Source organism: Sabethes cyaneus, chromosome 2, assembly GCF_943734655.1.
Source record: "Sabethes cyaneus chromosome 2, idSabCyanKW18_F2, whole genome shotgun sequence".
Taxonomy (NCBI): domain Eukaryota; kingdom Metazoa; phylum Arthropoda; class Insecta; order Diptera; family Culicidae; genus Sabethes; species Sabethes cyaneus.
The window spans coordinates 31,267,369-31,279,898 of NC_071354.1; the positions used below are offsets into that span (position 1 = coordinate 31,267,369).

At 35.2% G+C, this 12,530-nt stretch overlaps 1 protein-coding gene across 1 annotated transcript in view; it reads left to right on the top strand.

The window, feature by feature from the left end:
• Positions 1-12,530, top strand: part of LOC128738867 (G protein-coupled receptor kinase 1) — a 269,395-nt gene that overhangs the window by 205,242 nt on the left and 51,623 nt on the right. Inside the window, exons 4-5 of the mRNA XM_053834320.1 lie at positions 213-314; positions 922-1,110. Of these exons, the coding sequence (XP_053690295.1) occupies positions 213-314; positions 922-1,110 (291 nt within the window). The remainder of the gene's footprint in view (positions 1-212; positions 315-921; positions 1,111-12,530) is intronic.

Here is a 12,530-nt window from a genome sequence, read left to right on the forward strand (position 1 = left end):
ATCAGCGAATCAGTCACGCCATATTTACATAAGTGCACCATTATCCTCTTTTAATGCCCCGGTACACTTTCCGGACCGGTGTGCGGTGCTGTGCTGTGTTGGGCAGCTTGGGGAAAGGGACATTGTTTCGTGTGCAACGCCCACGTGGTTGCTAGCAAAATCCTCCACTGAGCACTGAGCTTCTTCTTTCCTTCTTCACCGTTTCGTTACAGATCAAAGCCTACGAAAAGACAGAGTGCCACGACGAGAGGCGGAAACAGGCTAGAGACATTTACGACAATTTCATAATGAAGGAAATGCTATCGCACACACACGTGAGTATTACAGGATTGTGAAATTTTGTTGCTCTTTGCTTATGGTCGTTGTTTTTGTTATACTTTACTTGAGATCCGTTATCCCTTCGCTGCTCGGGTTTTAAAGCATCCAACCCGAATCGGTTGGAAAAGAGCAAGTTTAATCATGGCATGTGTTTCCCTGCATTTTTTTCCTTCTAATCACCGCCGATTGCTCGGCTTAAACTAGACTCGTTCTATTTAATTTTTCCCAAATTTGGGCAACAAAACGTCCCATCCTAATCCAATTCAAAGTGCTGCTCGCTCTGCTCTGCTCTCGAGCTGGCACTTCCACTGGGAACGTACCCAAATCAGTCCCGATGTTTACGATCTGTCTGAGCTAATTGGATTTTCCACCCAGATTGGGATCACTTACGCGTCCATTCACTAGAAAAACCGTGCCATTTTTGCGTCTGTAGTACAAGCATAATACGATAATACTACGTACGACGACGGTACCATCTGGCTGTGTTCCAACCAGCACCAGCAGTTGAGGGACGACGCTCTTTTTATCGGCCATTTATTTGCACATTTTTTATTCTAATATTTTTGTCGTTTCCCACACGTTTTTTTTGCTTCTTTTCCACAGGAATACTCGAAAGAAGCGGTAGCGCACGTACAGAAATATCTGATGAAAAACGAAGTGCCGGTGAATCTGTTCGAGCCGTACATCGACGAAATTTTCCACCACCTGCGAGGCGAACCCTTTCGGAAGTTTCTCGAGAGTGACAAGTACACTCGATTCTGCCAGTGGAAGAACCTGGAGCTCAACATACAGGTAAGTTCGTCCAACATGCATTCAAACAATGGAGGTGCTTGGTTGTTCACATTCCCCCTGCAGCTGACGCATGGTCTTTGGTTAAAAAAATTTTTAGAACAGAAGCGCGTAATCTCATCCCGTTTCTCAACTCAAGCCAGCTTACAGGACAGGAAAAGTGTGAAAAAGTATTTGCTGACACAGCGCTGCTGTTGAGAAACATATTCTTTTCGGTTCGGGGGGGGTCAAAAAACGGACAATCTCCGACGGATCGGGCAATCAACGGGCGTCCAATATTAGTCATTGTGAAATGCGCCAAAAACTGCTTCCATCGTCAGGAAAACTCCGAGCGTTCCCATCGCAGCAGTTGAAGATAAAGCTCTTTACGAAGGATGATGTGACATGGTGGTGGAGGTGGGAACATATTCTTCATCCATCCATGGATGGATGGATGGATGGATCGTGGGAGTGAGGGAGTTGGGTGGGGCGCTGAAACAAAAGCACTCCAGAAATTGCTCTATATATTCTCATATTGGCGCCAAAACCTGCAGACGCGTGCAAAAGTGGCAGCCGTCTTTTATTTATTTTTTGTTGTTTCTGTCCGTTCTCTTCGACGGGACGGCAGTCAGCGAGCGCCTCACCGACTGTCACTTACCAGCAATTTATACATTTGCAAATCATCCGAACACGGCGCTGCGCTGGCGGACGCGGACGCGGACGGATGCCAACCAACCAGCAGCGGGTGTGTTTACTTTTTGCTTTCAACCGATTTAGCAGTTTTTGCTACGTACCTACCTACCGCTTTGCAACGGGATTTTTTGGCTTCGTGTGAAAATGGAGCACACAATTGATTGTTTTTTTTTCGTAAGGCAAGCTATTCTAATGCTCTACAATGGTGCTGCTCTACTAAAGGATTTCTTATTGATGCATCAACCATACATTTTATTGCTTGTTTTTTGTTTGCTAGTTAGAATATCCTTGGTACTGATGCTTTAGTTCCACATTACACATTGATCAAATGAGATATTTCATGTGATAAACATGTTTTTGTGAAATTTTGAATGTTTCCTGTGAATTTTATATCTCTATACTAAAATACCTATCTCGAAAACGAAAACATTACATGAGATCCTTGTTACAATCAAGAATTACTTTTAGACAGAAAAAAATAATCAAGGCTGTTTCTTTCGGCTTTGCAGTAGTAAAATGTAGCAGGAAAATGGTGGGTTTTCTCTTCTACCAACGTTTCGGATAATACCTATTTATTATTGTTCAAGGCTCGAGTATGGATTATTTTCCTGTCGGGTGGCTCATAACCGCACAGTCACTTCAACATACACATATACATACAAGCTAATAATTTTCAGACGAACTAGAAATTCGAACTCGTAGCTCTTTTTGCGAACTGATCAGAATTCGAAAAACTGCCCATCAAATTCCCGAGCCGGTCCGTCAGCAGCACACGAGAATTCATTAGTTTTTTTGTGGTTCAAAATAGCTCCCTACAATGTTCAGCAAAGTTGTTCAACTCTGAAAGACAATGATTAATGTGAAATCACCGGCAAAGTTCCAGTTTGGCTTGTAAACACATAACACATAATAACTTTTTGTAGAAAAGATATAGAAGGATAATTTCTTCGACAAAGTTGTAACTAAAGATTATATAAGTAACTTTGCCCAAGACATAGCGGGCGTATTTTTTATGGTTTCTATCTCACAGGGCGTTTTATATAAAGACCTCTCAAAAATCACTTATTCGCTAATTACTTCAAATTTGATGGTTTTATTGCAAGTTGTTTTACAAAAGTTGTTTTTCTTATCAAAAGACATATTTTTGTAGAACATTGTATGTTGAAAACTCATGTGTATAACGTGTACTAACGTTTTGCCTTTCTACTATATAAATATATAGTATAAAGGTATAGAAATCACTTGGAAAACCGGAAATGAAAAGAAGGTCCTGCGGGCCGAATGTTATATACCATTCGAATCAGTTTCGAAAACTGAGCATTTTCTGTGTGTGTGTGTATGTATGTGTGTGTGTGTATGTGTGTGTGTGTGTATGTGACGCTTTTAATCTCACTCACTTTTCTCGGAGATGGCTGGACCGATTTTAATGTTCTTAGTATCAAATGAAAGGTCTAGGTGTCCCATTGGTCGCTATTGAATTTCATACTGATCGGACTTTTAGTTCAAAAGTTATGTATAAAAATACGAAAAATATGGGACTTCATTATCTCATAGGTCTCTTAACCGATTTGAACAAAATTGATTGCATATGAAAGAGGAGCCTTGCAAACCCTTAACTTCCAAATTTCATGACGATTGGACTTGTAGTTTGAAAGTTACATAAAGAAATGTGAAAAAGTAGTATTTAAAACATATTTATGTAACATATAAGCATTAATTTAATGAAAAACATCACACATTTTATGATTATTTGAAAATTACTGCTGAGATCTATCAAACGAAACCGAGTTATTTAAAATCGGACGCTTCATTCAAAAGTTATTCAAACTTTAACACTTAAGCACCGTATATTAAACCGTTAAAACGTGTGAAATCAAAACATATCAATCAAATGTTGATTGTATTCAATGTATGAGATGTATGTGTGTGTATGTATGTATGTATGGATGTATGTATGTATGTATGTATGTATGTATGTATGTATGTATGTATGTATGTATGTATGTATGTATGTATGTATGTATGTATGTATGTATGTATGTATGTATGTATGTATGTATGTATGTATGTATGTATGTATGTATGTATGTGATGACAATTTGCAATTTTAAAATTTGCAATGAAATTCAAGAAAAGTGAGAAACATGTCAATTGTCTGAAGTTTTTGAAGCCTCTTAGTGGACTACGAACTCTGAAATTAAAGAAAAGAAAAAACTTTTACCGACTAAATTCCACTATTTAATATTTATTCGCGACAGATACGTATACGCTTTGAAATAAGACACTGATGAAGCCTACACGTCGTAGGAGAACTACGTATCTGTTGCAAATAAATATTAAATAGTGGGATTCAATCGAAAAGTTTTTTCTTTTCTTTGATTTCAGATTTCAATTGTCATTTTCTTCACTTGCTGTTACTCAGAATTGTACAAGAAAAGCAAAAAGCGAAGAAAAGCAGTTTATTTAACATGTAGGTATAGTGGTGTATAGAATCAAAAATACTAGTGAGTTGATTTTTCCAAATAAATTTGTACAAATTCCAAACAAATTCTACGCTTCAATAGATGCTTTTTTCAATTAATAGATACTAGAGCTTAGAAATGTTATATGAAAAATAGGAAGTAAATGTTGCACGGTCAAATTTTGTAAGATTTGTTTTCGTTAGTGGTATTTTAAAGGACAGATGTCTTATGTCATGTATCATGTTTTAATAAATAAATCAAAAAAAGACAAGCACTGGGAATCATATCGATCGTATTTCCCATTCTCAAGCATGTTTATGGCGCAGCTTTTGCACTATTTTTCGACCTCATCTTGTTTTCCTAACCCTCTAACATTGTAAAAACGATGCGATCAAGCTAATGACTATCTTTTCATGAAAGTACATTCAAAAGAAGCTTAAGTTTTGATTTTCATGCAAAAATAATTATCTGAAGGAGTGCTAGCTAAGAAATATTTCCATTTCTCGTTTCCATATCCATATCCATATCGTTTCCAGTAATTTTTTTCTAATTCAGATATAGGGTAAATGATTTTGAAATGGACCTAGTCGAATTCTGATCTTGAATGGACCTATTTTTAAATAAGAATTTTAGGATATAATTATCAAGTCTTTGTACTGTATTCAGCTTTTATGTTTATCTTTAATCATTTCTGAACGTAAATATACTAAAATTAAATTAAAATTATAGCCAAAACCACTTTATTGCCGCATATTTAAAAGTAGCTGTTTTCCAGCGTTTTGGCAGTCACCATAGAGTATTTTCAAACTGTTACTACCCGGAACCCATCTGGTTTGAAATAAAACAATACTCTTAAAATGATGCTAAAATATGTGTAATTTCAATTTAGGTATTTAAAAGTTCAGTAAAACCAGTAAAATCTTCAAATTCCTTAAAAATGTTAACCCCCTTTTTTGATCTTGAATGGACCTAGTATTGATTTTAGAATGGACCTAGTTTTGCGCTCCGAGACATCACTGGCGGTAGCTATCATTGCCTACCACTAACGAACACGCCGTTGTATATTCCATAAAACTGCTTATTGTCACTATAGTATCTCCGTTTATAATTAATCTATAAGCACGGGATATTGAAAGTAGGCTTGATTTATAGCCTAAATAAAAACTTAATTATATTGATAAAACTAACTATCACTCATCCTTTTTCGTAGTTGCTTCATAGTGTTTGTACATTGTAGCCTCTAGTTTTGAAACTAAAAAGTCTTCCTAATTAGTTAGCTAACATATGTCATTTTATGCTTAAAACAATATAAACTTAATTTATTCTCAGTATTATACAAAAATTTTAACCATCATTGATTAAAAGATAAGATGGATCAAAAGATAAGAGGGATACTAACTACCTTCTGTTAAGGGGGCATAGTACCTTTTTATTTTTTTTTAAAACCTAAATTTTTTTATTGATTATTTCGAAAGATTAACATTTTGACCATATGTGTTTGAAGTCGTTTGCATGAATTCCAAATATTGACAAAGTTACAGCTATTTGTACCGCGCATGTCTGGAGCGATTAAACAACGAGTAAAAACTTCAACGTCGTTTTTCTCGAAACCAGGTTTTGAAAGTCGGTACCATAAATATCTCAAGAACGACTCAAGCAATTCTTATGATTCTTTTTTTGTTTGAAAGCCAACAAAATTATCTAGTGTTTGACCCATCCTTTTCTTGATATTGTAATTTTTGAATTTTTTAGAAATGTTTAAAGTCAATTTTTTCACTTAAAAACCATACTTTTATGTTTCAATGTCCGCCATTTTGTTATGTGTTCGAATTCTAAAAAAGGGTGGATCAAACACGAGATAATTTATTGTTCTTTCATGTCGTTTTGGAATTTTTCAATTCGGATAAGCCCCCCAGCGCCAATCCATGGTACCGCAATTCATGGTTTTTTGAACGACTATCTTCAAGGAGCCGTAGGGGCAAGGGGAAGAGGTACCCTTATGAAAACAAAATTGCAAATATTAGTATAAAATGCAATGTTTCGAATGCAAAAAACCCGATTCAATTTGCCTTTCGCGTTATCGAGAAAAAAATATTTGAAATTAGGCAAAAAATATGGTGTAAAAGGTACTATGCCCCTTAAAAAAGAGCTGTTTTTGCTTCATTTGCATTTAGCACAAAACCAGTTACACTTAAATTTTTCAATTGGATTTTACGTATTTGTTTTAGCACGAAGCAAAAGTGTAATCTATATAATCTATATAAGTAATCCTTAAATTTTCCCAATTTGTTCGCCCTATGTAAAAAAATTCCCAAATTATGCTAAACGGGACAATTCTTGTATCATTAAAAGTAATGCACAGAAGAATGAAACAAGTTATTTGAGAATACAATTCTGAAGATTTATATATAGCTTTATTGTATAGGAAACTCTAATTTTGGAACTTCGAATTGAGCTACGAAGCTAATATTCCAAACTCTATTTAAAGTGGTTATCCCTGCTTAACTATCTACAGGCAACATCGTAAAAATGGTTGGAATCAAAATTTTTTTCATGGACAAATAACGTCCTGTTTTCCATATAAATACAGCAAAGAGTGTTGCTGTAAGTTTAAGTTTTGACAAAACTCAGATGAGACACGTTAATCAAGCATATACCAAAGCTTCAAAACACCTTTAGCGCGCTGACCGAAAACCCTAAGGCCAATAAAATTCAATCGGATCCTGTAGTCACAAAATCAGACTCGTCTGAGTAAAAAGAAGCAGCCACTTCTGATGGTTAAGAACGCCAACTTCCTCACCCTCGTGAAACTTTGTGATGCCCAACCGCCCTACAAAATTACCCGGTTTGGCAATAAAATCATCTGTGCGTCAATGGATGATTTAGAAATTAAGTAAAGGCCTGGATAATGATATGGTGCAAAAAATATAAAATTTGGATCAATATCTGGACCATTTTCGAACTGGATATGCCTAAAAAAAATAATATTGTATTTGATAATTTTCTAGTTTAGTTAAAATAATTATGAGGCTCAGAATAAAGTAAAATTAGGCCATTACAAATATTTTATAAAGTTTTTGTCCTTCCGGTGTTGGGCCACTAAAGGGGGGGAGGACAAAGTGAATTTTTTAATCAAGCAAAAAACATGGGTTTGAAGCATTTTTAATTAAAGTTTAAGCGTGAAAACCAAATCTGTTCTTGCTTTTAATATATACGTTATTATTTTCCATGCAAAAATGTACGAAAAGAAGACAAAAACGAGAGAATTTTTTTTGGACGATTTTCGGAAACTCCGAATTCGAATTTCCATTTCTGTTTCGTGCTAGAAATGTTAAGTACACTCATTTTTCGAGTTTTTCAGGCTGTAGAGCCCACGGACAATTGATTTTATACTCATAGCCTCCAAATTTTTTTTAGCCCCCCGATTTTTCAAGCCAATTTCCAAAGGGGGGGGGGGGGGGGAGGGGTGACAAAAACTTAAAAAATATTTTGCAAAGGCCTTATATTTCGCCGATAAGTAAGCAGGTTGACTTCACATCACCTTTTGGTCGATTGACAGATAGATTAAAAATCAGTTTAGTAAAATATTCAAAATCATGCAACCGGACTAACGTTGTACTACGTCATCCGTGGTCGTATCTTATACACAACCCCTCTGATTTTTTTCTTGGGGGATGTAAAGTTTTCTTTAAGCACCTCTCCCCTCTGACTTGTGACAAAATTAATACCTCCTTGTCCACCGAAATTGGGTGACTCTGAGATCTAAAATATTCATTTTTGAAACTTCCTATTTTCTATCTGGTATAGTTCTTCATCGACTATCATTTAAAATTAAAACCTAGTATCTAAGCTTACCTTTAAACCTAGTAGAGTTACCAAGTCTGATTTTTTCAAGCACCATTTACAGTATGATTTTGAATTTGACAACAAATGCTTGTCGCCTATGTTGCCAAAATCGAAACCGTGGCAAAATCTAGACCATTTTTCAACTGAAAAAATTGCATATAAATGTGTCAAAAATTGAATAATTACCACTAATTAACGAATTTTTCACGATTGCAACGGTTTTATATTCAAAATGTTCGACAGGGGCTGTCGCAAACCTTTAGATGCTTTGCAGTAAGACGTAGTCCTACGTCAGTAAAAGTCTGACCTTTCGAAATATGTAGTCACTAAATAAAAACTCGAACCCCACTGTACTTGATAAACTACGTTTAATACAAGTTATATTACATATTTTTAATGAATGGTTTAAATTTTTGAAACTAATAGGCGACATAATTTTTTTATGACGTGGAAATCGTTTCAACCATATCTGAACAACAGGTAATAATAAATTCCCAATATACAAATGTCACACACAGATACATACACAACGCATATCAAGTCACTGAAACATTGTTCAATTGTTGGGCTGACATAAAAACAAGACCCTCGGTGACTGTGACCGATTTCAAATTTTTCAACCGACTTTCATACCTTTCTAACAGAGTATAAGAAAGGTAAAAGCTGTTCAACCTTGTGTTCTATTAATAAATAACAGTAGTATAGTTGTACTATTAAAAAAAAAATTCTTTGTTATTATTTTGTTCATTTACATGGAAGAAACTATGACAATCCTAATTTAGGTCCATTTCAAAATCAAAAGTAGGTCCAATTCAAGATCATGTTGGGTCCATTCAAGATCAAAAAAAGGCTTTGGCAAAAAACGATATATGTAATAAAAGTTTCATCAATTATGCATTTTTAAAATACTGATAATGTAGAAAAAAGGTGGTACTTTCCAACAAATAGTAACATCACCACATACTATTTATAAATGACGAGTAAATTGAGCAGGAGTGCTAGTGGTGGTGTTAAAAAGCGCTAAATAGGTCCATTCAAGATCAATTACCCTATTGCAAAATTGAAGCCAAGCAAACCAATAGTAAAATTTTGAGATCAATCATTTTGTTGTAGACATCCTTTTTCTTCAAAAGCGAAATATAATAATAATTTTTCTGAACTCTTGTTTTTCAAAGATGCTAACTTTTGAATGCATGGTATTAATATCAAAATATTAAAAAATCTGCTATGAACAAATACTTCATATTATCAATTCAAAACAAGTTTCGTATGTGGCTCTGAAGCCCGAAAGTTAAGGCCGTCTGTAGACCCGTTAGAGGGTTAATTTCTAATTTTCTATACATATTCATTCAAGTCTGTAAAGATTATCTTTTGTGTTTACATTATTTTTCTATAAATATTATAAAACTAAATAATGTGTTCATCAAGTAACGTAAATGACGCTTACATGTATTTACGCACCCAAGGAAAGAAAATATAATTATTCTACACAATACGTTGTGAATTTTACTGGCAAATAAGGATTTTGAGGAATACGGAACGGATATTTTAAAATATAGTCTAATATAACATCTATACATCTACAATTAAGTTCATGAGAAATTAAATAATGATTATTGTGACAGTAGAAAGGCTAGGTCACGCCGCTAGGTGGATTAATTCGGTTTTTTCTGTTTTTTTTTTATTCTTTTTCAGAATAGAATATCTGAAAAAGGGACAAACGGAAAAAACAAACTTGGCCGTTTCTGAAAGCTTGAAATTTTATTTCGAACATATGTGAATGAATATGTGGCCCAGCCGTTCTCAAGTTAGTCCATTACATATACTTTATGAAGTTTTTGTCTTTCCGTAGTGGGGCACTGAAGAAAGGGGCGAAAAACAAACAGATATTTTGATCAAACAAAAAAGCGTTTTAAGAGGTTTCATACAGTTAGAATTCTAGAAAAATCGATGTCTAACAACGTTTCCATTTCTGAAAAAAAGCAATTTCTTAGATTACTAAGATTATGAGCTATGGCAGCTACAAGAAGGTGCTATATAAACTAGCGCCATCCGTGGAAAAAAAATTGAACTATTTTCTAAATCATCTTAAAAATGAAAGTTACTTGAACAATGTTTCCGAAGACCGCAACATTCTAGAGAACCAGCAGCGCAAGATACAGCCCACACAAGTAGTGAGACAATTCTATACTACTTTCCATACTATCTGCAAGGCTACTATTACTCAAACAATTTTCCCGAAGAAAGTAATATTATAGGTTAGTCATCTCATGATATATAACGTACACGCATATACGCTAGCGCCGACCGATGAGAAAATTCTGGACTATTTTCCATACCATCTTGAAGGTGAATGTCAGTTGTATAAACTTCTCGAACACCACTACTTTCTATGTAATCAGTAGCGTAAGTTACAGCCCATACAGTATTTATACGGTATCGCCACGTAGTGGGGCAATTCTGCACTATGTTCTTTACCATCTGCAAGGCTGCCATTACTCAAACAACTTTCCCTAGGAAAGTAATATCTTAGGTTAAGAATATTCTGAACTATTTTCAGTGCTATCTACGAGATGACAGTCATTTGAACAACCTTCTCGAAGACAGCAATTTTTTAAATAGTCAGTAGCGTAAGATACAGCCTATACGAGAATATTACATATGCACTAACGCCACGTAGCGAGAAAATCCTAAACTTCTACCGCCTACCCGATAACTTACCTTTCAATGAAGAGGATTCCCAGGTAACCAATAAGCATTAAAATAAGCAGTAAATCAGTCGTTTATTAGCATCCCTGGCGTTTTATACTGCAGGTTGTTGTTTATCAGCTTTTGACTGCATAACTGTTGTAAATTGGTATCCACAATTCTATTTAAATTCTTCTTGTTGGCAACTAGCTGCAAATAAGCATTGTCAGCACTAGAAGAGGGCTAGCAGTAAAGTAGCCGCATATTTTGCCAAAATAGCATTTAAGTAGCATTTAAGGCAACTTAAATGCTTATTGGCTTGCTTTTAAATTGCATTGGAAATGCTTATTGGTTACCTGGGTTCCCGCAAACCAAAGTGCTTTTTCAAGATTTCAGTAGAATTTGATAAAGTAAAGTTAACACAACCATAGTGCGTCATTAGTTTTGTATTATATAACCTGATGAATTTTCTAGATGATGTTAACTTTGGATCTGATTTTCTCGAAATTTACTTTTTGTCACTTATACTCCTTTCCTTCTGACCCACTCAATTGTCTTTTAGAGTTGAAGAAATTTGCTGAAATTTGCAGGGAGCTTTTATGAATCGCTTAGCCGCAAAAGTAAATTTCCTCTTAGTTTTCGTTTCTGGACCACTGTGCATTGGGGGAACATACAGAACCGCACTGGTATTCGCAAACAAATGTTTCCTGCAACGGACTCAGTTCATGGCAGCTAATTCCTTTTATATCCTGTATAACCACTTTTTTCCGTTTTACTTGTTTCCTCTATCGATTTTCTTTTCTCTTTCACTATTTTTCTTTTCCCTTTTGGTTTCTACTGTTTCCCTCTTTTTCTTGTTCGCTGTTTCCTTTTTGTTCCTTTTCTCTTCTTTTTCTATCCCGTTTCACACACATGACCTGAACCCATATTTCCCACTGTTCCAGTTTTTGTGTTCTTTCTCGTTTCCAAGCGAAGACCAGGCGTTTTTTTGTCATTTCTGTCTTGTTTTGACAGTTTTCTTTTTTTTGGTTTTTGTCTATCTTTCGCTAAAATTCTATCCCGTTTTTCTCTTATTAGTCGTATTTTTCCTCCTTTCGAGCCGTGTTGATTTGCTTTTCTATTTTATCCCGTTTGACTTCCGTTTTTAATATTCTCGCTCCATTTTCTTCTTTCTCTGTCCCGTTTTTCCTCTTTTTCTGTTTTCCACTTCCCTGCTCTTGCATTTTTTCCTTTGTTTCTTCTTCTTTTCTACCAGGTTTTATCACCTTTTTGACCCGTTTTTCTCCTTTTCTATCCAGTTTATACTCATTTACTTTCTTGTTTTGTTAATTTCCTCACGGATTTTTCTTCTTTTTTCTCATCTTTTTCTTTGCTCTTCCGTTCTTTATCTTTTTCTGTCCAGTTTCCTAGTTTTTTGCCTCGTTTTACCTCTTTTCTCTGTCCTGTTTTTTACCTTTCCATTTTTTCTCATTTTTTGGTTTCCGGTTTTCCTCCCATTCTGTTACCTTTTTCTGTCGTTTTTTTCATGTTAGTTTTGTGTCTTTTTCTCTCGTGTTTTTTTCTCTTTTTCTATCCAGTTTTTGTCATGTTTTTCTTCATACTCTTTTCCGTTGATCTCCTAGTGTCTCGTTTTTTCTTTCTTGACTCTTTTTCGGAAGAGCAGCAAGAGACGGATAATTCATTTGTGTCTATTTTCTGTCCCATTTTCCCATTTTCTGTCGTAATGTCCCGTTTGGCTCCCCCGGTTTTCCCACC